The 23,644-nt window shown below is 39.2% G+C and overlaps 1 protein-coding gene across 1 annotated transcript in view; it reads right to left on the bottom strand.

Annotated features, from left to right (window-relative positions):
* LOC149190754 (kinesin-like protein KIN-7E, chloroplastic) overlaps positions 1–23,644 on the bottom strand; it is a 325,467-nt gene that overhangs the window by 63,348 nt on the left and 238,475 nt on the right. The window contains exons 15-19 of the mRNA XM_089410586.1: positions 4,639–4,779; positions 4,348–4,473; positions 4,054–4,104; positions 3,789–3,836; positions 3,251–3,472 (exon numbers count right to left, since the gene is read on the bottom strand). Coding sequence (XP_089266712.1) covers positions 3,251–3,472; positions 3,789–3,836; positions 4,054–4,104; positions 4,348–4,473; positions 4,639–4,779 — 588 coding nt within the window. The remainder of the gene's footprint in view (positions 1–3,250; positions 3,473–3,788; positions 3,837–4,053; positions 4,105–4,347; positions 4,474–4,638; positions 4,780–23,644) is intronic.

The following is a 23,644-nucleotide window of genomic DNA, read 5'->3' as shown; positions in this document are numbered from 1 at the left end:
CATTTCGACATGGATCACTCGAACTAGCCGTTGGGATCATTTCCTTTAAATAGGGTGCTAGGGGTCATTTCAGATCATTGGATCTGTGAGTCTGGTACTGAAGAAGCTCTCTTGTAATCTGTTTTTTGATTAATAAAAGAAGACTTTGGGGTCCAAATCTTGCTGGTGTTACTCTTTGGAAATGCTGTGAGATTGTTTAATTTTCTGCATATTTTATTTTCAGCCATTAATAATAGCTTATTGTAGAGTATTGTGAGCACAAGTATCTTGTTCACTTGCTAGGGTTTGAGTGTTGTTAGGGTTTCTGAAGTAATGGCAGGTATCTCCATTACTTTTTGAGATCTAGCAGCATTTTTGCCCACTTTACTGATGGTTGTTTTGAGCTGTGCAGGAAAACTCTTACTGAAGAAGAATTGGTGGGCGTTTGGAGAAGTTCTCGGCTGAACCAGCCAACTTCCACAAGCATTTTTTGCTGAGCCCAGTTGGATTTGATCCTGGGTCTATCATTCGGTTTATTTTTCTAATTTGCATGAGAGATTTTCTGAAGTTCTTCACAGTGAAAACCTGAAATTTTTATTCTTTAAAATATTTCTGTTCTTATTGCTGAATCTGGCTGTTAAGGGGCCAAAATCTGTAAATTAATCAGCTGTTTTGGGGTTTCAAGTTTTGCTTTATATACAGGTTTAATTAGGGTTTTCAGTTTTGGTTTTAGGCATATATCATTCCTTGGGTGATCTTGTCCATTGCAGGTACAGGATTATCTTTTCGGTAGCAAGGGTTTTGCAGACACTGCAAAGCATACATTTAATCCTGGGCGAAAATTTTGGGGCGATCCATTTATATATCGGTGCATTGGCTGAGCAATTCCTGTCAACAGAGGAAGGTTCTCTCTGCGTATGCACGAGGAATCATTCCCATCTGTCATCAAACGAGGCTGCTGAATGCGTTAAGGGAAAAGCACTTAGCGTCGGCATAATTTCAGATGCATATTGCATAAAAGGAAAAAAGAAAGAAGGAGACAGCAAAAGCGCTCAGATTTCGCTCAGATTTCTCCATCGAAAAATGTATGGCCCTGCATCTATCCAAGCAGAAAATCTAAAGAGTGTTGAACCCGCGTCCTTTTGCACAGTACATAACTCACATTACTTGCGGGAAATAATCGGAAAAAGCTCACGTCGTCAGTTGGCAACTAATCCATCCACACGCAGAGCAAGTTTTTTTTTTAAAACACGCTTGAGGTAAGAAAGCCAGTTTCAAACCGATCCAAGCGCGTTACTGACAAATCAAAATTCCTCAGCGTGAATAAATTCCAGATTGATGGTGCATTCGGAGTCAGAGAATCAAACCGACTTCAAGAAAGCCGACAGGCTGGTCAAGCGATTCGGTGAGATTGAAACAAAACGGTGAAAGGCCATATTACTGTCATGATCAAACCGCAATTTATCGCCTTATTCTCCGCCGGCTCAGCTTTTCAACCCGCAATCCCGTGCCTAAACCCTCCAAATCGAGCTCCTCCGTGCAACAGTTCTTCTACCGCCGACAAGCTCCCTGCACATCCGCCACAACCAAAGATAAAGGGTAAATTTCGTTCAGGGTTTGTGCATTTTCTTTGCTTCATTTTTCGTTTGATTCGAATTACTGTAGTTTTAGCGTAGCGTGTTTTTCTTTTTTGTGTTACCTAAGTTTTTCGTTCAAGTTTTAATTATAGTTTCATTCTTGGGTTTAGTTTTTAGATTTAAATTAAGCGTTTTCATTTTAGTTCACGTTTTTCCTTTTTCATTATTTAGGTTTTAACTTAATCAAATTTTAAAATCAATTTTATTTCTTATTGTTTTTATTTAACGTAGAATTTTGTGAGACCTTTGATTTAAAGCTTTTATGTAGATTTATTTATTTTTTTTAGTTTAGTTTTAAGATTAGATAGATTTTAAGTTTAACGTTTTGTGAATTTTAGATTTTTAGTTTTCATTTTTATAATATGAAAAATAAAAAATAAAAAAAAGATTTATTTATAAATTTTTAGGCTTAGTTTTATTTTCATATAGTTAGGTTTCATAAAAAAATAATAATAATAATATTTTGTTTATATTTTAGACTTAGGTTTTTAGATTTTAAATTTTAGATTTATTTTTATATTTTTTGGTTAAGTTTGATTTAAAAAAAAAAAAAAAATTAAAAAATATATATTGTGGAATTTTTTTTTTTGGCCAGATTCAATTATTCTCGGGACATTATCGCGTTTTATTTCGAGATTGAAATTTTCGATTTATGCAAACGAATGACCATCTTAAAAGTGATATCCGGTTAATGATTTATGATTTGCGCGATTGTTTAAAGCATTTATTGAAATTTCCTTAAATTGCTGATCATTGTGGTTTTACTGGATATCTTGCATCGTTCAGGTTATTTGATGACAAATGATTGCTGTTCATGGTTTATATTTTTACATCGTCTAGCAAATAATCGTTTAAATATTTAACCCACAAGGCACTGATCTTTTAGATTCTAAATCCTTCTGGTGCTTATCATATCGTGTCTCGTGTCTCCCAGCTCAACTGTTTGGCAGTTGGTATTCATCATCTCATAGGGTCTACCCCCCTTAGCCGCGGGAGACAGGCTTAAACGGAGAGATCGGGGATCAGAGTGACAGCCCCCGGTCTGAGCGTTGTCGTGTCAATCTGCGCGACAACAGGGCTCAAGAATGGTATGTAAGAATGGGACTCCAGAAGTTCTCATAGGGTAAGAAAGAGATGATTTAGATTAAGTGCATTAGGAGGGGAAGAATAAATATCCTTGAGGAGTTGGGGCACGAGTGGATCATAGTTACCATTACTAAAAGTCAAATGTAATGGAACAGGTTGCACGGGAAGTGGAAATAGTAAATGAATGGGTTAGTCCTACAATAGGAGAACATGATAAGGAAGCAAAAAAATGGAGGAAAAAAATATTCATATTTAAAAGCCGAAAATATTCAGGCAAAGGAGATTGTATATTACTTTGATTTCCCAGAGAATTGTCAATTGAAAATTGTCTTCAAGATTTGTACAGAAACAAAGTCTAAAAATGTGTTTTCCACAAAAATTATCTCATTTATCAAAAGAACAGTAATATAGCATCCAGATTATGATCGAGCATTAGCATTGAAAAGAAATGTAAGAAGAACAAATATTTTTTAGTAAAGGTAATCTTAGATTGTCTCAAAAACAATAAAAATAAAAAATCTAAAACATCTTGATGTGAGAAACAAAACCTGGAGTAACATCTGTCCTCGAAGTTCTTCACAACTTCCTCTATTATCCTCCTCTGCTACTAATTCTGTTCTTGTTCCTCCATTAGCATACATTTCTCCTTCTGCACTCTCAACAGTAAAATTATCTGCAATCCTGCTTTGATATGAGTGACTTTCCAATGCTGATGCAAGTTGTTGACGGAGTAGAAGAATTGTCTCTTGTGCCTCATCATTTTCTTCTGACTGCAGATTGAGAATGCACTCAATAACAGATGTAAAATAGAGAAAACCTGAAACAATATTTGATAGGGTCCCAGGAATATTGATTCTGAAAAGATGAGACAAAAGGTGCCATATCCCTTACACCATAATCTCAGTAAAAGTTATTCGAAGATTAGACAAACAAATGCAAGAGAATTATGCGTGATATTTGAATTTTTCTGATACTGTAGATACTTTCTTTAGATTTTAATAAGAAAATGTTTGCAGTGCTTTGGAACTAATTACCACTTTCCAAACAAACAAATGTGTGGTTCTGTCTACGGCAATAGTTACTAACCTTAGCTTGGAACTGTTCCTGAAGGATACGGTTGTCTGCTGACATAATCTGCAACCAAACATGATGTGAACAAGCTGGTGTAAGACCCAATTAATATCTCACTGCAATTCTGAACTTTTATATACATTTCAACTAATATTAGAAAAATACTAGAACCCAAGCATGCAGACTAATGGGATAATTTATGATGAGACATGCTATTGAAAGCCACAATGATACGACTAACAGCCAAAGCTAATGTGCACTTGAATCCTTGAAGATTTACCTCTAACTCAAACGTTTTCTCATCAAGCTGGCTCATTAAGTTACCAATTACCTGCATATGATTTGATATAAACATCAATACAATAAAGCAAATTGAATGAGAATCACAACGTTGTATGTAAGCAATTCAACTCAGAATTTATATTATACGCATTTTAGAGTGCAGGAATTTTATCTAGTTACTTGTCCACTGGACCATATCTAATGTAAGCCTCTATAAAACTATGCTTGTTATTTATTCAGTTAATGGGTCAATGGTAATGACAAGTTTTGAGCACTGTTTTGTTTACATTACTTGTTGCAAATCTGATAGTGATGTGCCATCGGCAGAAGCTTCTCCAATCCCTATCATTCTCTGCTTCAGAATTCTCATTTGCTCTTTCTTCTCTTCAATTTCATCCTCCATTTTCAGCATTTGAATCTTTGTTTTCCAGAAAAGAATTAATTGTTTCAGAGTCAAGATATTGCAAACAGTTTACAGTGAAAAGAGAAATCAACAATAATTACACCAACACTTGATAAAAAGTATTTATAGGCTTCAGCCACTTCTGAAGATTTGAATGCCAGAAAAATGAAAGAAATGTACCTTTGATTGAGTGTCATCTGGATTATTTGAAACTTGTTCAGATAAGCGTTTTAGTGAACTGGTACAAAATGCAACTTCTCCAGCTAGCATTTTCACTTGTTCCTTGAGGAGGTCCATCTGATCTGCTATGGTTGTGCCAGTCTACGTAGCACATCCAAATACTTCAGATATTTGACTGATCTTTATTAATGATTTTTTTTTAAAGGAAATGCTACTTCCATATACTGTAAATGTACAAGACACAAATTAGCTCATGTCTGTCTAACCCTTAAAGGACAACAAGAAGGTCCTTAAGAGAGAATGAGCTTGAGAAATTGAGAATCACATAATCTAGCATCTTTCCTAGTCAGAGCATCCTTGGCTATAATCCGGTACTTAAGTTCAGCATACATCGGCCTAGGATCCGTGGAAGGAAAATATTTTATTCATGCACACTTTTGACCCGTACAATTTGATTTGCAAAAGTAGAGCTAGCTAACTTAGCATTATGAAGGCAGTGCTTAATAAAGGAAGAAATAATCTGAACTAAACTAAGTTGACAGAAAACCCCTATAGTAACACCTTCATATTGTGTCATCTTGTAATGACCCATCGAATTACAAGGAACATAGGAATATTAGCATGCATACGAGGCATGTATATGATAGCTACATATACATGCATCGCATGCACTGCACTAGTATACATACTGGTTAATATTGGAAAATGACTAAGTGTAGGTAATGAATTGATTTTGAAGCAAATACCTAACTCACCATAATATAATGATTATATTGAACGGGGTACTTGGTATGTGTACCATCATCATAATATATAATTCCAAAATAAAGTTAATACATGGACTATACTAAATAAAAGGAAATTTTGTTTATAGTAACTAAAAGAACTTGTATATGTATTATATTGACTAAAAAGAAACTAAATAAATATAATGGAAATGACATATAACATTTATCATAAATCATTCCCAAACAACTTTAATTAATTAATCTCAAATTTAATTTAATAAATTTTAACAAAATGAATTCAATGACCTTCCTTTTATAGGCTTCTTGTGGGGTCGAATAGGGTTCTTAGGCTGAATTGATCTTCTCTTAGGGCGACATGGTGTGGAGGTTACATAATTCATATTTGACTCAATAATTAACCTTTTTACATGATTCAAAAGCCTAAGAAGGGTCTCTTTAAATGTACAATAATTCTATAGACTCAGAATAAATCCTAGAAGTCCACAATGGGGACTTTGACCTAAAACATGGTGACCCAAGCATGAAACCCATGCTCTAATAAGTCATAATAATAATAATAATAATAATAATAATTCTTTCTTTATTCTTTTGACAAGTACATTACATGATGACTCAAGTACATTATTGAAGACCGAACATAGTTACATTTTCCAACACTCCCTCTTAACTAGGGAGATATTCATAATGTATAAATACAATGGAAGATCTCAAACTATTTGAACCACGAACTAGATTTCTGACCAGGGCAATCTATCCAAACAGTTACTCAATAGTTTAGTCACCACAATGCCATGGACTAGATTCCTGACCAAGGCAATCTGTCTAGGTGGGACTATGGACTCAAGCTTTCAGCCCTTTTAGGTACCCTCAGGCTTACTTGCTAACCATCAACCCAAAATCCAGGTGTGTATCCAAAATAGAGCTTAATGATCAACACCATTATTCCAACTTCGGGACTCAAACATCAACACAAAGTGTCAGCCAGATGTCTTCCCAGACAATGCTTCACTCACAAAGCCTCAACACCCCTTGATCCAACCGATCAAGAATAACCAATCTCTCCCAATCAAACTAATTGGTAACCAACATGCTATCAAATCCTTTGAGAGATTCACATGTACAAACACAACCCTAGTCAATATTATACCTTCACATGTATATAATAAAAAAAATAAAAAAACTCTAGGGTCTTTCAAACAACTTGATGTTGCTTCTCAACTTTCCATAATAGGACTCAATCAAATCTTTGACAGAAGATTCCTTAATCATATGTTTTCCTTCCTACTTCATGCAGCAACATATCCTCCGAAATTCATTCTTTAATTAACACCAAGCTAAGCCCTCCCTCTCAATCAAGAAGCACCTCTTTATCCGGATTCCCTCTTAATCTTAGGGAGATCTTTTCTATTCATGCTTCCTCTGAGAGATCAGCTTCTTCCTTTTCGACTTCAGAGAATCTTTCGTGGCTACCAGCCATTTTATCAGAGTTATCATCAACCTCATCATGCTTATACGTTATCACATCAACGAGCATCTTCACCAAGTTGAAGATTGTGTCTCTGCACAACTTAAATAGCACGTGCAATTGATTTTTAATGTAACCTTGGACAAGTGCTTTCCCATGGGTTAGTCTCTACCTAGGGAAAAGTGTCCAAAATAATTCTTTTCCTAAGTGTGACTTTATAAGTGGTAAAGTCAATGTTAAATTATAAAGTGAAAGTGACTTTAGACATAAAGTATAATGTGGGTACTTTATTTAATGGGTGAGTTAAAAAATAAAAAGTGAGAATTAAATGCACATTTATTCTCATCCCTTGATCTAAATGTATCTGAGCTATTAAATATTAGGGTTGCCCAAAAGTCATTTAGGGAAACAAAAGGGGGAAAAGAAAAGAGAGACTATATTCATTCTTCATGAGCAGATTGAGAAAGGAGGTTTGAGAGAATTTTTTCAGAAAATTGAAAAAAACTGTACAGTCCATACAACGGTACATAAAACGTACAATACAGTCCGTATCCGTACAATGCATATTTTCAGCTTCAAGTGGGAAGGAAAATCGAGGCAAAGTGGGCACAGTTTTCAAGGAGTTTTGGGCTGAAGAGATAAGTTGTATTTTGCTGTTTTGTTTTGTCTGCAAATGTATTTTTCCTGAACTTGAAAGATAAATAAATTTCAAGAGCTCTCTAACAAGTTTTCCCCAGAGAAGATTGAAGGGGTTTTCCCTGGGTCTAAGTTGACGAAAAATCTGTGTATTTTTATGTGTGTTGTTGGTCTGTTTATGTCCATATTTATTTTCAGCATGTGTTGACAGTCCCATGTGTTTTGATCTGAAAATTTCATTTCCATAATTCTATATGTTGAATGTATGTTTATGGGAAAGGGCATTTAATTGAACGGGAGTGATAAGGTGAAATTAAAACCGGGTTGGGATTGCAGGAAACTTTTTAGTCATCAAATTTCAACATGATATTAGAGCTATAGGCTGAAAATTGCAGTTTGAACAACAGACAGTGGTTTGGGACAACAAACAGTGGTTTGGACAGCAAACTAAATTTTTGGACAGCAAACTCAATTTGGACAACAAACTGATATTTTGGGACAACAAAGTGAAATTTCACACAGACTGAACTTTTGGGACAGCAAGGTGTGCTAGAAAGTTCATTTCTCCATTTTTTTGGTTTTGTAAATTTTAGACAACAGTCATGGCCATGTTCTTAAGGATAGAGGACAGACTGGATGGGATATCAAAGTATGTCATTTGGAAGAACAGGATTCAGATAGTGTTTGAAGAGGCAGTAGTTTGGGACATAGTGCAACAAGTGGTTATACCTCCCACTGCTGCAAATAAACTTGTTGAATTCACAAAAAATAATGCAAAGGCAAAAAGGATTTTGATGGACAATCTAAAAGATCATGTGGTTCCTCAGGTGAGAGGAAACAAATATGCATATCAGATGTGGACAACTATAACCACTCTCTATCAGAGTACCAATGAGAGCAAGAAGATGGTACTCAAAGAACAATTGAAAAACATCAGGATGACAAAGGCTAAAAGTGTAGTTCATTATCTTGGCAGGGTCAAACATGTACGTGATGATTTGACTGCTATTGGTGAGGCAGTTGCACCCACAGAGTTAGTCAGGATAGCTGTAGCGAGACGTCCTAAGTCTTGGGAGGTATTTGGAGATGTTGTTACCTCTAGGGAGAATCTTCCCAATTGGGACAGATTCTGGGATGATTGTGTGCAACATGAGATACAGAAGACTGATAGTGGTGGGGTGAAGATAGCAGATGAGGAGGATGTAGCCTTGACAGTCAGGGGGAAGAACAAAGGGAAGGCCAAGAAAAGGGCCTCATCATATGGGGCTAAGGGAAAAGAGAAGAAGAAGAAGAAGAAGAAAGATATGGATATGTCCAAAGTCAAATGTTGGACATGTCAGAAGATGGGACACTATGCTGCTACATGTCCTGAGAGGAAGAACAAGGGGAAGGAGGGTACTGTAGCTTCAACAAAGGTGGAGCAGTTTGCTTCACAGTTTGACAAGGACTTTGCATTTATTACTTCTACATCTAGTAGGAGTACATCATCCGATGTGTGAAGTACTGAGGGAGATCACTACTGGAGTTCCCGATTTTAGTGTCGAGCATTATGAGGTCTGCAGAGGGTGTGTTGTGGGCAAGTACACCAAGTTACCATTCACAACGAGCGACAACAGATCTACAGGTATACTAGACTTGATTCATACTGATGTTAGTGGTCATATGTCTCATTTGTCTTTGGGTGGTTATGAGTATTATGTTATATTCATTGATGACTACTCTAGGAGGACTTGGATATATTCCCTGAAGACCAAGGGTGAGGTCTTCAGTCGCTTTAAAAAGTTCAAATCTCTTGTGGAAAAATAGACAAGTAAGAAGATTTGGGTCTTGAGGTCAGACAATGGTGGTGAGTACATCAATGGTGGGTTTTCTAGATGGAGTACCTGGGGTCCATTTTGTTAAGTTTTGGGCAAATTTTGTAATATCTTTTGTAATGAATGTAAAGTCTCCGCAAAATGTGGAAGCGGAGCGCGAAGCTAGTAGAAGTCAAAAGGGCTTTAGTCCCTTAGTTGGGTAGGTGATAGAGTTGTTTTGAAACCCGCCCATGGTCCGTGGACCATGGTATTGTAAAGCAAGTGCTATATAATGTTGAGTCAAAGCGAGTCTCAGAAGTTAACTTTTGGAGAAGAATCATAGTAAGGGCAAGGTGCTAAGGCAGGAAATGTTTGTTTCCTATACTTAGGCGAAAGGGGAAGACTCCTGCAGCTGAGTGCGCGGAGACCTTGGTAAGTCTGCAGGCTGAGTGCGCGGGCCCCTGTAGCTGAGTGTTCAGGGAGAATTAGTCTGTAATTGAATGCTTATACTAATAAAGATTGTTTTGGGCCAAAATTGATGCATGTGTCTTGTTATTTACTCCTGCTAAATTTATTTATCTTCGATTTGTGATATGTTTTTTATATGAACTAATGCTCGTTTACTGCGCAAAACTAGTGGATCTGTAATATTTATGCATGATAAGTACAATTACATACCTTGGCGAAGATCTGGAAGTCGTTTAGATAGATTTGTGGTAGTTATATGTTTGGAAGGATTAAGATGCGCGAAGGTAGATCTAAGCCATAGGAACTTTAGGAACACATCACACATGCCTTTGTGTGCAAAAACCTGGTTCTAGCATCCCCCAATACTACTTCAAGTGAGACTACAGCCTGTGCTATGCAGGTTGTTGCCGAAAGGACCAGGAGTTAAGGTTTTGTGGGTTGGCGCAGTTAAAGCTGAACCTGGGTCAGGTCCCATCAAGCCAACAAATGGTTCTGTTGCCGAGACCGGGATCTATCTGAGAAATGTGCGATGTCGAATAAGTGGTTTCCTACTAAGAAAGAAATCGAAAAGTGGCTCGATCAGAAGTTGAACACCTTTGTAGCTGAGGAGAAAAGAAACCCGCAGTTATCCAAGGAATAATGGTTGAATAGATACTTGTACACGGACGAAACCGAAGCTTTTTTCTGTTTCTTCCCCTGCGAATTGCACGAGTGGCTATCTAGATTAGCAAATAATCAGGGTACGTGGAGACTTGACGACCCTATTGTGTGGACTCCAGAGCTGGTGAGGCGCTTGGAAGCTTCAAAAAACAACATCGCGCGGGCCGTTGATCATTGGATTGATCGCATATTAGGAGGATTTGTCACTGAACTTGCGATTGATACGACCATCAGCTATAGCGAAGAAGAGTGCAGGCTCTTCAAGGGACCGCGAGGTAAGTACCTAAAATCTCTGAAAACTTGGATTAAGATGTTGTGTAAAAAATAGGTTATGCCATTACCTTGATGTTTGGGACTACGCGAAGCGAAAAACCCTTCAGAAGGAACGGAGAATCATGCTTTGAATACAGTCTGTTGTTAGGATCCTCTTCTAGCGACGACGAAAGGACTATTCTAAGTACACTGCGAAGTGTGCTGCAGATAGTAACTCAGGGTATCCCAATGATACCTCACCCATCCACTCCACCTCCACCTCCACCTCTGCATGAACCATTCAACATGGAGAACGCAATGAAAATGCCGATCTTTAAAGGGGTAGGAAGCGAAGACCCCGAGCAATTCTGGTTGGCTGCAAATGTTGTGTGGACAACGCAGCAGATTACTATAATAATATAAAGAACGCACAGCTGGTCATAGCCCTGCAGGACGGGACATTGACTTCATATATTAAATCCCGTCATAATAGACCTGACACGACGTTGGTAGAGACTCAGCAGGCATTGAACAATGAGTTTAAGAAGCCTAAGTCAGACACACTCTGTAACAGAGTTTAAGGAGATATAGCAAAAGGTAAATGAGTCCTCGTGGGATTTCAATCAGAGGCTAAAATGCCTGATCCGACAGGCTAATATGAACATCATGGATGATCAACACAGAGACTAGTACATTGCTTCATTGTTGCCTCATCTAAGATTACCATTATCGCAGCAGAAGATAGGAATGCAAGCAGAGGTTGTGGAGATCACGATGAGGTTGGAAGCCTCGCTAGTACAACATACGAACGTTGGAGTACAACAAATTCAGTCGCAACTGACAAGTCTACACATGGAGTTACAGAGCTTAAAGATAGGGAAGGAAGCTCAGCCAGAGGTGTGCGTTGAAGTCTGGTGTATAAAATGCAAAGACAAGGGACATGATAAGGATCACTGCCCTATTTATCAAAATTACTTGATTGGAGGAGGTCTTGTGCCTCTAAAACCTGATAACACTACGAGACCAAGCACGAGAGTACCATTATGGTGCGCTATCTTCCAGATAGTTGGGAAGCACGAGACTAATAATTGTCACTTGTTGCAAAAGTTTGTTTAGACACTGCAACAATTGTTTTGTACTTACTATAAATTGGTTGGACATGATGAGAGAAACTTCCGAAGCTATGAATTGATGATGGGGCAAACCCCTACATATCAAATGCAAGCAAAAAATCAGCCTCAAGATTAGGGCACGAGTACAGCGCGCGGAGGATTTCAGGGTCATGGACAAGTTATTTGTTATATCTGTGGTGAAGTTGGACATTTTGAACGCGATTGTCAGAATCCAACACATCCATCTTGTCAATATTGCAGACAGTTTGATCATGTGATAGAAGATTGCCCAGTACTGATTACCAAGATGCAGGAGAAAAAGACGCAACAACCTACACAAAACATACAGATGATGAGGGCAGAGCCTCGCGAAGAGGATCATAGCATCAATATCGTAACGCGCAGTGGTATGACCACAGGAGAAGATAAAGGAAAGCAACCAGAGACCAAAGGATGGGTGCGCAAGGCTGCTGAAAAGGAAGTCGGGTTTGACCTCAACTGAGCTAAAGAAACTTTTATGGAGGCCAAGAAGTATTTTGTTGAAGCTTCTACGTCAAGGAGTCAAGAGAAATTTGTTGGAAACAATGAAGTACAGGACGTGGAGCCCTTGCTATTAGCCACTTTTCTGAAAACTTGTATTAAGTTGGGATAAAGGGCAGTGGAAGGGCTCCAGGAGCTAATCGACAATTGTACAGGAAAAATTAAGATTCCTTTAGAATAGCACACTGTGAGGAAATTGGGTAAACATAAGAAGTGAACAGGGTGCGAGATGAGACTGACCGCACAGATTGGAGAATATGAAATGGATCAAGTCATCTTGGATTTGGGTTTTGATCTGAATGTACTACCTAAACAGACATGGGAAAGGAAGGGGAGACCTACGCTACAATGGTCTCCTATACATCTACACATGGCCAATCAAAAGATCATTCCTATGGGGCGCTTGTATGGGGTAAAACAATAGACATTGAAGGAGCAAGTGCTTTGGCCGATTTTGAAGTAATTGAAATAGTGGATGACAACAATCCTTACCCTACGCTATTAGGGATTGATTAGGCCTTCAACCTGGATGTCGTAATTAACTTGAAGAAGCGAAGGATGACATTTGAAAGGAAGACGCTGTGAGTTATTGTACCACTAGATCCAGCGGAGGGAGCGCGCTACACTGAAATGGTCCGCAACTATGTGGAGGACGATGACTTGGATCAAATATACAAGATTATGCCGCGTGATGAAGACTGGATCAACCCCATTGTAGATGGGTGGATCATGTGGGATAGAGACAGCTCTTGTACCTCAGATTCAGATGAAGAACTCGAACACTAGCATAATAGATTGCATGAAGTATCTACGCTACGTTGCAATATGATGACAAAATTGTTGTGGTGCGTATCAATGGAGGTAAGGAATCTCCTGCATTATGATGGCTTAAATGATGTTAATTTATTTTTGGATGAGTTTGAAAGGGAGATGCTCGAGGAACATCGATTCCAAGCACTTGATCTGGCACTGCGTGCTACGCCTGCTCGCTGGTGGGGTACGCATAAGGATAGCTTCACTGACTAGAAGGTGTAGAGGTGAATGATGACGCTGAGGTTTGGATACGCTAATACACGTATGACTGAAAAATACAGTGGGAAGGATGATCTGCGTGAGCATTTGGTGTGGTGGATTAAAGCATGGGGCGAAGAGCCACAACCAGAATGGGTGCATATATTCTATCACATCGTAGAACTAGATACTATTCCAATGAATTGGTACTTGGAAATGGAGCTACACCATGGGACGACCGAATGAGATATCTTGAGGGAAAGTTTTTTGTTAACTTTAAGCTTTGAGGATGGATTTGAGTGCATTGATGAAGCACTCCAGGAAATTAAGGCCGCTATCTTTAGAACGCCTGAAGAGGCGGTAAAATGGACTCAACAGGACTGGAGTACCCAACTACATTATGCGTTGGAGTGCTCCAATGTGACTGCAACAGAAGAATAAGAAGAAGGTCCGCGAAAAATCAACATTCCGGAGACCGAAGGACAACGCGAGGTTGAAGGTCCTAAAGCAGCGAACCCTGACATATCAAAACCTTTGAAGTCCAGGCAAGTAAACATTGAGTCCGACGTGCAGCCTAAGTTTGCAAAGATAGCTGATTATTGTGTTGAAGATATAGCTGGTAAAGTTGCAGAGCTGCTGCGAGAGTACCAGGACTTGTTTCCCACCAAGTTTTCGGACCTGAAAGGAATAGTAGGGGATCTGAGAGTGATGAAGATCACCTTAAAACTCGATGCAAAGCCCATGAAACGGAGACCCTACCGCCTAAATCCTAAGTATAAGGAGAAGGTGCGCAAAGAGCTGGACAAAATGCTAGAAGCTGGAATTATTGAGCTTGTAGAAGAATCTGATTAGGTGAGCCCTATAGTAGTTCAAGAGAAGAAGCAGCAAGGTGAAATTAGAATATGCGTAGATCTGAGAAAGTTCAATGATGCATGCATTCATGACCCATTTTCAACACCATTTACAGATGAAGTTTTGGAGAATGTTGGAGGACAAGAAGCTTATTCGTTCACTGATGGGTTCTTAGGGTACCATCAGATTAAGATCGTGTCGGAAGATCGCTGCAAGACGACCTTCACGACAAAATGGGGATGCTTTCAATACACAGTGATGCCATTTGGACTGAAAAATGTGCCCATGATCTTTTCAAGGGTTGTAATTGCAGCATTTAAAGAGTTCATTCACAAATTCTTAAAAGTATATTTTGATGACTGGACTGTGTTTGGATTGGTAAAGCGCCATGTTGCAAGGTTCTGCCTCATGTTGGATACTTGTCGCGGATACCAAATTGCCCTGAATATGAAGAAATGTATCTTTTGTGTGCCTCATGGGATATTGCTAGGCCATGCAGTATGTAAGCAAAGACTATGTTGATCTAGATTGTCATTGATGTCAATATGGCAATATTCCAAGATACTAAATGATGATATGAAGCCAAGGAGAAGCAGAGCAGATCCGTGAAGAAACAGGAGCAAAGCCATCAGGGAAGCCATTGGAAAGACATTGGAAGCCATTGGAAGTCAAGAACAGGAGCAGTCAAAGAAGAGTTCATCGGAAGCAGTTTATCGGAAGCCATCATGAAGCCAAAGCGTAAGAGGAAGAGGTCATTGGAAGCCACGAGAAGCAAAGAGGAACACATCAGCGGAGGTGCATAAACAGTGTTAACGGAGGAGTTAACAGTAATATCGAAGAAACAACAGAGGAGCATAAACAGAGTTATCGGAGGTCACAGGAAGATAAGCCACGAAGAGCACAACTATCGGAAGAGCGGGGGTTAAGCCTGTTGTTAACCCATGTGCTAGTTGAAGACCCACAGGCCATAGATTTGATGACCTCGTATATCCAATGGATATCGGGTCACAAAATGATCAGACGTTAATCTCAAGAACGAACACAAACTTTTATAGATTAAGGATTTATAATCCTTATCGGCTCCGTAAAGGTAGTTAAGCGTCGCGCAAGTTCCCCAGCCGATATCGTTGTGAACCATTGGATCCAGCGCGCCTTGATCAAACGGTGGAGGATCAACGATTGGGTTTGTTGATCGGGTGGATCAACAACCGTCGGATTAATGATGAGATCAACGGTGGAGAATTAATCCAATAAGACTTGGGACTAAGTGGACCCGAACAGTTTATGGCACTGTTGATAATATCGGCGATATTCGGAAATATCGCGATATTCGGAAATATCGCGATATTTTCGGCAAAACGATATATCGCCGAGAAAATATCGCGATATTTTCTATTTTGAAAATATCGGCAAATATCGGAAAATATCGGCAAAATATCGCGATATTTTGAAAATATCGGCAAAATATCGGCTATATTTTAAAATTTGAAAAAATTGTTTTTTATGCTTGCCGATATTTGCCGATATTTTCGCCGATATTGCCGATAAGATATTTTCTAGACCCTCGCCGATATTTTGCTGATACCGATATTTTCAACACAGGTTTATGGTAACAACCCTAATGCAATATCGCATCCACCCATTGGAACTTTCATATCGCAATTCATAAATGGATGTTACATTAATAAATGTGATTGCGATATTATTGTGGACCCGCTACACCATTATAACATGATTTAATAGTATATCGCATCTGCATTGGAAGTTATGTATCACAAAGGAATGCCACTTGAAAACTGCGATTGCGATAACATTGCGGACCCGCTACACCATTATAGCATGGCTTAACTAAATATCGCATCCGTTGAATCACAAAGTTCAAAAGGGTTGACACCGCCGGACTGCCGATTGCTATAAGTCTTGTGAACCCGACCGCCAATTGCGATATAAATTGTGGACCCGATTGAGTTATCAAAAGAAGCTTATTGGAATATCGCATTCGTTGGAAATAGGGGCATTAGCAATGTTATATCGTGAAGCCAAAGGGTTGCAATTACGGGAGTTTCCGAAAAGTGCAATTACGAATTGAGGTAGTGACGTGGCATGTGGGACCACCCTGTGGGTATAGCCTCTCCTCTGAAATCCTCCGTAAATAATGAGTTTATTGTATGAATATTAAAAAGGGCCTCTTTGATATAATTTTAATATGAAACACTATTGTAATTCGGGCGCTCTTCCAAATGAACGTGTTTTTTGAGTATTGGTGAACTCGAAGAGACAGAGGAAGCCGAAAATCAAGCGAGCGAAGAAGGTCGAGTGAGTGCAGAGGAAGTCGAAGATCAAGTGATCGAAGAAGGAAGCCAAAAGGTCGAGCGAGCGCAGAGGAAGTTGAAGATCAAGCGAGTGAAAAAGGAAGCCAAAGGTCAGGCGTATCAGGCATCTATAACAGAGAACAAGGAAAGTTCAAAACTGGCGAACTGGAAGAAAGAGAGCAAGCGATAGGTCCAGCAGGATAGGGGGAAGCTGAAGGTCCAGTAGGGCAAGAGGAAGCCGAAGGTCCAGCAGGACAGGAGGAAGCCGAAGGTCCAGCAGGACAGGAGGAAGCCAAAGGACGAGCAACTCTGTTGATTGAGTTAACCTTTAAAAGGCTTAGATCAGTGATAAATTAATCAGGTACATAACGCAACCTGAAGAACAATTCTGTGAAGGGAAAAATAAAGTTTCATCTAACATCACTTGAAGGGAGCAGTAGCCAGCACCAGCATTGAAGCATATGTGAATTTGTTTCTGGGAAGTAAGAGATCACGACAGCAAGAACAGTGAGAAGCAGTCACACCAGAAGCATTTATCGTGACAGTGAGAACAGAGGCTTGAAACAGAGAGTTGGTTTTTGTGCAGAGCTTAGTGCAGTTCATTGTAGACACACTGAAGTTGTGTGGAGACATTATTGGAGATCATGATGGCTATTTGATATCATCATGAGGTAACTTTGCAGACTCTGTGTGGATAGTATGAAGAGTTGTGAAGACTCCTTCATATGAAGATAGGTTGTCATTGATGTTGTAGCATGGAGACTACAATGAAGCTGTAGATTGACAAAATTCAGTGAAGAAAATGTTGGGAGTAGAGAATAACTACCAAACATATCTAGACAAAATATAGTAGTGGGTTGAAGCCCAGAGGTTTGGTGCCTTGAAGGTTGGAGCCTCAAACAAACAAGGTTGGTGCCTTGACAAGATAGGGTTGGAGCCCTTGGGGTTGGTGCCTCAGAATTGGAAGGATTGGTGTCCTTGGAGTTGGTGCTCCTAAACACAAGGTTGGTGCCTTGAGAAGATAGGGTTGGAGCCCTAGAGGTTGGAGCCTCACAAAAGACCAAGTTGGTGCTTGGCAACAGATTGGAGCCTTATATATATCGTACTTGTTTTATTGTAAAGATTATATTAATAAAAGCATTTATTCTTATTGTTCATTTTTGTGTTCTAAATATAAATGATTTAACTGGTAAAAATAACAATTGAAAAGAAACACTGATTCACCCCCCCTCTCAGTGTTTCCAACAATTGGTATCAGAGCTAGTACCTTCACTCAAAGCCTAACAGCTTGAAGGTTGATCATTAGAACACAAATGGCGAAGCCAAGGAAGAAAGTCTCCAATCCTCCTAAAGATGTGTCTCCCTCTACCACTGAAATAGAAGACAATCAATTTGTGGAGGCTCCATGGTTCAATGGAAACTTTTATATATGGGAAGCAAGAATGAGGAATTTCTTAAAGACTCAAGGCATTGAAATCTGGAAATCAGTGATTGTTGATAGCATGATGGATGGGGAATCCAAGGAGTACAATGCAAAAGAAGTGAAGGCAATATTGAATGGGCTACCTGATTCTATAAAGAACAATTTAGGAAAATGTTCATCAGCAAAGGGTATATGGGACAAACTTCATGACCTTCACTCAAAAGGAGCATTGACCATGACCACTAGTCAAGAAGATGATGGAAACCAAGAATGAAATCCAGAACCCATCATAGAAGCTGAAAATGAGAATGATGACATCAAGGCTAAAGAAGACCTAGAAAATGAAGAGAATGAAAAAGACTTTGTAGAAGATCTCCTCACTAAACTTATGGCTGCCATGGAAGAGATTATCAATTTGAAAAAGGAAAATGAGGACCTTAATAAGAAAGCACTAGCTGGTGACCAAGGCCAAACAAGAAAGAAAGTTGACCTTGTCAAGCTTCAAGTACAAGAAATGGATGAAAAGCTTGCCAATCTTAAGAAGGAATTTCATCAAAGCAAAAGAAAGCATCATGAAGAAGTCATATCCATGACAAATCAATTGGATAAAGCAAAGAAACGGGAAGATACCTTGTCAAGTCAACTTGAACAAAGGCACAAGATCTTGAACAAACTTGAAGAAGAGATTGGTCAGTACAAGGTAGAGGTCTCCTCTCTCAAATCTAAGCTACAAGAAGCAAGAAAGTTAGCACAAGGAGCTGAGAAGACAATGGAAGAATTGGCAATCATAGAAGGACAGGCTGATGAAGCAAAAAAGGAGAGAAACACCATGATATGTCAACTAAAAGCAAAGGATGGAGAAATCTTCAAATTAAAATCTAACATCAACCTTCTCAAGGCCGAAACATGTAAAGCTACAAGGATCAAGGAAGAAATGGAGAGCAGTCAAGCAAAGGAAAATGAAGTCAGATATCATCTCCCTTAAATTAGAAGCAAATGAAGCAATACGTATTAAGGAAGAAACTGACAAACTACTTGCTAAGAAGAATAATGATTGCGAAAAATTGGAAGAAGAGATTGTCTCCCTCAAGAAAAAGGTTGAAGGGATGGACAAAACCTTGAAGATCTCTCAAGCCTTGGATGACATGCTCAACCATCAAAGATGTCCATTTGATAAATCAGGTCTCGGGTATGCAGGTGAATCCTCAAGCAAGAATGATAATGCTTCAAACAACAAGGATATGAGGAAGTCTGAAAGAAATGTTGATGCTCCCAGTTCCAGCAAAGGCAAGGATAAGAGTCAAAGCAACAATGAAGGAAATCCTATTCTAAGAAGAAATGCAGATGATGTCAAGGACGCAAGAAGAAATGGTTATAATCAAAGGATCTCAAGGCAGAAAGGCTTCAGAAGTTCATCAAGGAAATCTCCATCTCCCAGGTACCAAAGTTTATTTCTTGGTTATTGTTATTCTTGTACAAACTTTGGACACATGGCAAAATATTGTAGGGCATATCATAAAGATAGATATTATGGTCCCCAACAATCTCCGAAAAGCAATTTTGCAAGAAGAAGTCATGAATTCTTATTCAAGAACAACATAGAGTGCTTCAAGTGTCATAACATTGGTCATATGGCACGTAATTGTAACTTGATTTGGACACCTTCTCAAGCTAAAACTACGCCAGAAAATAAAGTTATACAAGTATGGAGAAGAAATCAAATATAATCTGAAAATCTTCTGAGCTCTCCAACCAACAACACATGTTGTTGACTTGATGAATATATTCTTGATATTTCGAGTGTTTGATGGTGGGATTCTACCAAAAAGAGACCATGTATATAGTTAGGGGGAGCTTGTGATTCTTGATCATTCTTACAGAAGTTATTCATGAATGGATCCTTATGAAATCCTTGATGAGCTATATTGATAATAATTCTTTGATGGATCATTTTCTTAGGAACATTCCTTTGAAAGAACATGATCTCTTAACTATCCAATGGATTGTTGTTGAAGATGTTTTTTTTCACTTGATCACTAAGCAGAAATTGGAGCAGCAAAGAAGGCCATCTAATGCTAATAAGGAAAAGAACTATGTTGCTATTATTACAGAAAGTTGAGTGTCTCGACTCAAGGATATGATGTAAGAACAGGTAAATTATGGACACAAATAGAAGCAACTTTCAAACAAACAGATACATCTAGGAATGGAGCTTGAAGCAAGAGCAGTTGTCAATCAATAGAAAGAATTTAAAAGACAGTCACAGATTGGATATCAAAATCTGCTAGTGGAGATAACTTGCAAGAACACTGAAAAAAAGAAGGCTCATCAAAAGGACTGTAGCAAGGAGAATGTTGTGGAGTCAAATATAACTCAAGTTGATACTAGTCACTTAGAAAAATAGCAACAGTGAGGCACAACCTCTCACCATTTCATCCAAATGCAATGATGTTGAAATGTTGGATGGCAATGACTTAAGGAGAAACACAGAGACACAAAGGAACTCAGATCTGAAGAAAGATAGCAAGAAAGACAATTTCAGTGGCATTTTCTCTTGATTCGGACTATGAAGGCCTCTTAATTCTGACTGTGGAGACAACAGAATATGGATTGAAGCATAAAAACTTGGACTTGAACATTTGGTGTGTGGCTATTTGCAAACTGTTTGGAAGCATTGAAGTGGAGCATATTTAAGCATTGTTGAAAGCATTATGAAGAAGTTCTGAGACATGAAGAGGGGATAATGTGCTAGTGGATGATGAGGCAGCAATCCTTCTATCTTGAGTAAAAAGAAGAGCACTATGACAGGGGGAGTAACATACCCATGAAGATCTACTATTCATAAAGAATAGAAGCAGTTTGATAGGGGGAGCAGTTCGACAAGGGGAGTCCCTGAGCACTCCCTTGCCATTGATGTCAAAGGGGGAGAGAAGAATAATATTGCCATCAATGACAAAGGGGGAGATTGTTGATCTAGATTGTCATTGATGTCAATATGGCAATATTCTAGGATACTAAATGATGATATGAAGCCAAGGAGAAGCAGAGCAAATTCGTGAAGAAACAAGAGCAAAGCCATCAGGGAAGCCATTGGAAAGACATTGGAAAACATTGGAAGTCAAGAACAGGAGCTGTCAAAGAAGAGTTCATTGGAAGCAGTTTATCGAAAGCCATCATGAAGCCAAAGCGTAAGAGGAAGAGGTCATTGGAAGCCATGAGAAGCAAAGAGGAACACATCGGCAGAGGTGCATAAACAGTGTTAACGGAGGAGTTAACAGTAATATCAAAGAAACAGCAAAGGAGCATAAACAGAGTTATCAGAGGTCACAGGAAGATAAGCCACAAAGAGCACAGTTATCGGAAGAGTGGGGGTTAAGCCTGTTGTTAACCCGTGTGCTAGTTGAAGACCCGCAGGTCGTAGATTTGATGACCTCGTATATCCAATGGATATCAGGTCACAAAATGATCAGACGTTAATCTCAAGAACGGACCCGAACTTTTATAGATTAAGGATTTATAATCCTTATCGGCTCCATAAAGGCAGTTAAGCGTCGCGCAAGTTCCCCAACCGATATCGTTGTGAACCATTGGATCCAGCGCGCCTTGATCAAATGGCGGAGGATTGGTGATTGGGCTTGTTGATCGGGTGGATCAACGACCGTCGGATTAATGATGAGATCAACAGTGGAGAATTAATCCAATAAGACTTGGGACTAAGTGGACCCAAACAGTTTATGGTAACAACCCTAATGCAATATCACATCTACCCATTGGAACTTTCATATCGCAATTCATAAATGGATGTCACATTAATAACTGCGATTGCGATATTATTGTGGACCCGCTACACCATTATAACATGATTTAATAGTATATCGCATCCGCATTGGAAGTTATGTATCACAAAGGAATGCCACTTGAAAACTGTGATTGCGATAGCATTGCGGACCCGCTACACCATTATAGCATGGCTTAACTAAATATCGCATCCGTTGAATCGCAAAGTTCAAAAGGGTTGACACTGTCAGACTGCCGATTGCGATACCCGACTGACGAATGCGATATAAGTTGTGGACCCGATTGAGTTATCAAAAGAAGCTTATTGGAATATTGCATCTGTCGGAAATAGGGGCATCGACAATGTTATATTGTGAAGCCAAAGGGTTGCGATTGCAGGAGTTTCCGAAAGTTGCGATTGCGAATTGAGGTAGTGACGTGGCATGTGGGACCTCCCTGTGGGTATAGCCTCTCTTGTGAAATCCTCTGTAAATAATGAGTCTATTGTATGAATATTAAAAAGGGCCTCTCTGATATAATTTTAATATGCAACACTATTGTAATTCGGGCGCTCTTCCAAATGAACGTGTCTTTTGAGTATTGGTGAACTCGAAGAGACAGAGGACGCTGAAGATCGAGACGCTGAAGATCAAGCGAGCGAAAAACGAAGCCAAAGGTTAGGCGTATCAGGCATCTATAACAGAGAACAAGGAAAGTTCAAAACTGACGAACTGGAAGAAAGAGAGCAAGCGGTAGGTCCAGCAGGACAAGAGGAAGCCGAAGGTCCAGCAGGACAGGAGGAAGCCGAAGGACGAGCAACTCTGTTGATCGAGTTAATCTTTGAAAGGCTCAAACCAGTGATAAATTAATCAGGTACATAACGCAACCTGAAGAACAATTTTGTGAAGGGAAAAATAAAGTTTCATCTGATATCGCTTGAAGGGAGCAGTAGCCAACACCAACATTGAAGCGTATGTGAATTTGTTTCTGGGAAGTAAGAGATCATGACAGCAAGAACAGTGAGAAGTAGTCACGCCGGAAGGATTTACTGTGACAGTGAGAACAGAGGCTTGAAATAGAGAGTTGGTTTTTGTGCAAAGCTTTGCGCAATTCATTGTAGACACACTGAAGTTGTGTGGAGACACTATTGGAGATCATGATGGCTATTTGATATCATCATGAGGTAACTTTGCAGACTTTGTGTGGACAGTATGAAGAGTTGTGAAGACTCCTTCATATGAAGACAGGTTGTCATTGATGTTGTAGCATTGAGATTACAGTGAAGTTGTAGATTGACAGAATTCAGTGAAGAAAATGTTGGGAGCAGAGAATAACTACCAAACATATCTAGACAAAATATAGCGGTGGGTTGGAGCCCAGAGGGTTGGTGCCTTGAAGGTTGGCGCCTCAAACAAACAAGGTTGGTGCCTTGACAAGATAGGGTTGGAGTCCTTGGGGTTGGTGCCTTGACAAGATAGGGTTGGAGCCCTTGGGGTTGGTGCCTCAGAATTGGAAGGATTGGTGTCCTTGGAGTTGGTGCTCCTAAACACAATGTTGGTTCCTTGAGAAGATAGGGTTGGAGCCCTAGAGGTTGGAGCCTCACAAAAGACCAAGTTGGTGCTTGGCAACAGATTGGAACCTTATATATATCGTACTTGTTTTATTGTAAAGATTATATTAATAAAAGCATTTATTCCTATTGTTCATTTTTGTGTTCTAAATATAAATGATTTAACTGGTAAAAATAACAATTGAAAAGAAATATTGATTCACCCCCCTCTCAGTATTTCCAATAGAGTAATGGTAGACCCTGCTAAGATAGCTATGATTGTCAATTTAGAAGCTCCGAAGAATGTCAAGTAGCTGCGCGCAACCCTCGGGCACACTGGCTACTATCAAAAGTTTATCAAAGTGTATGCACAGATAACAACGTCGATGGAGAAATTACTGAAGAAG

Source organism: Pinus tabuliformis, chromosome 3_1, assembly GCF_031772625.1.
Source record: "Pinus tabuliformis cultivar Carrire ecotype Pingquan chromosome 3_1, CPIR1, whole genome shotgun sequence".
Taxonomy (NCBI): Eukaryota; Viridiplantae; Streptophyta; class Pinopsida; order Pinales; family Pinaceae; genus Pinus; species Pinus tabuliformis.
The sequence above is the reverse complement of the archived record's forward strand: the minus strand, read 5'-3'. Positions and strand labels throughout refer to the sequence as shown.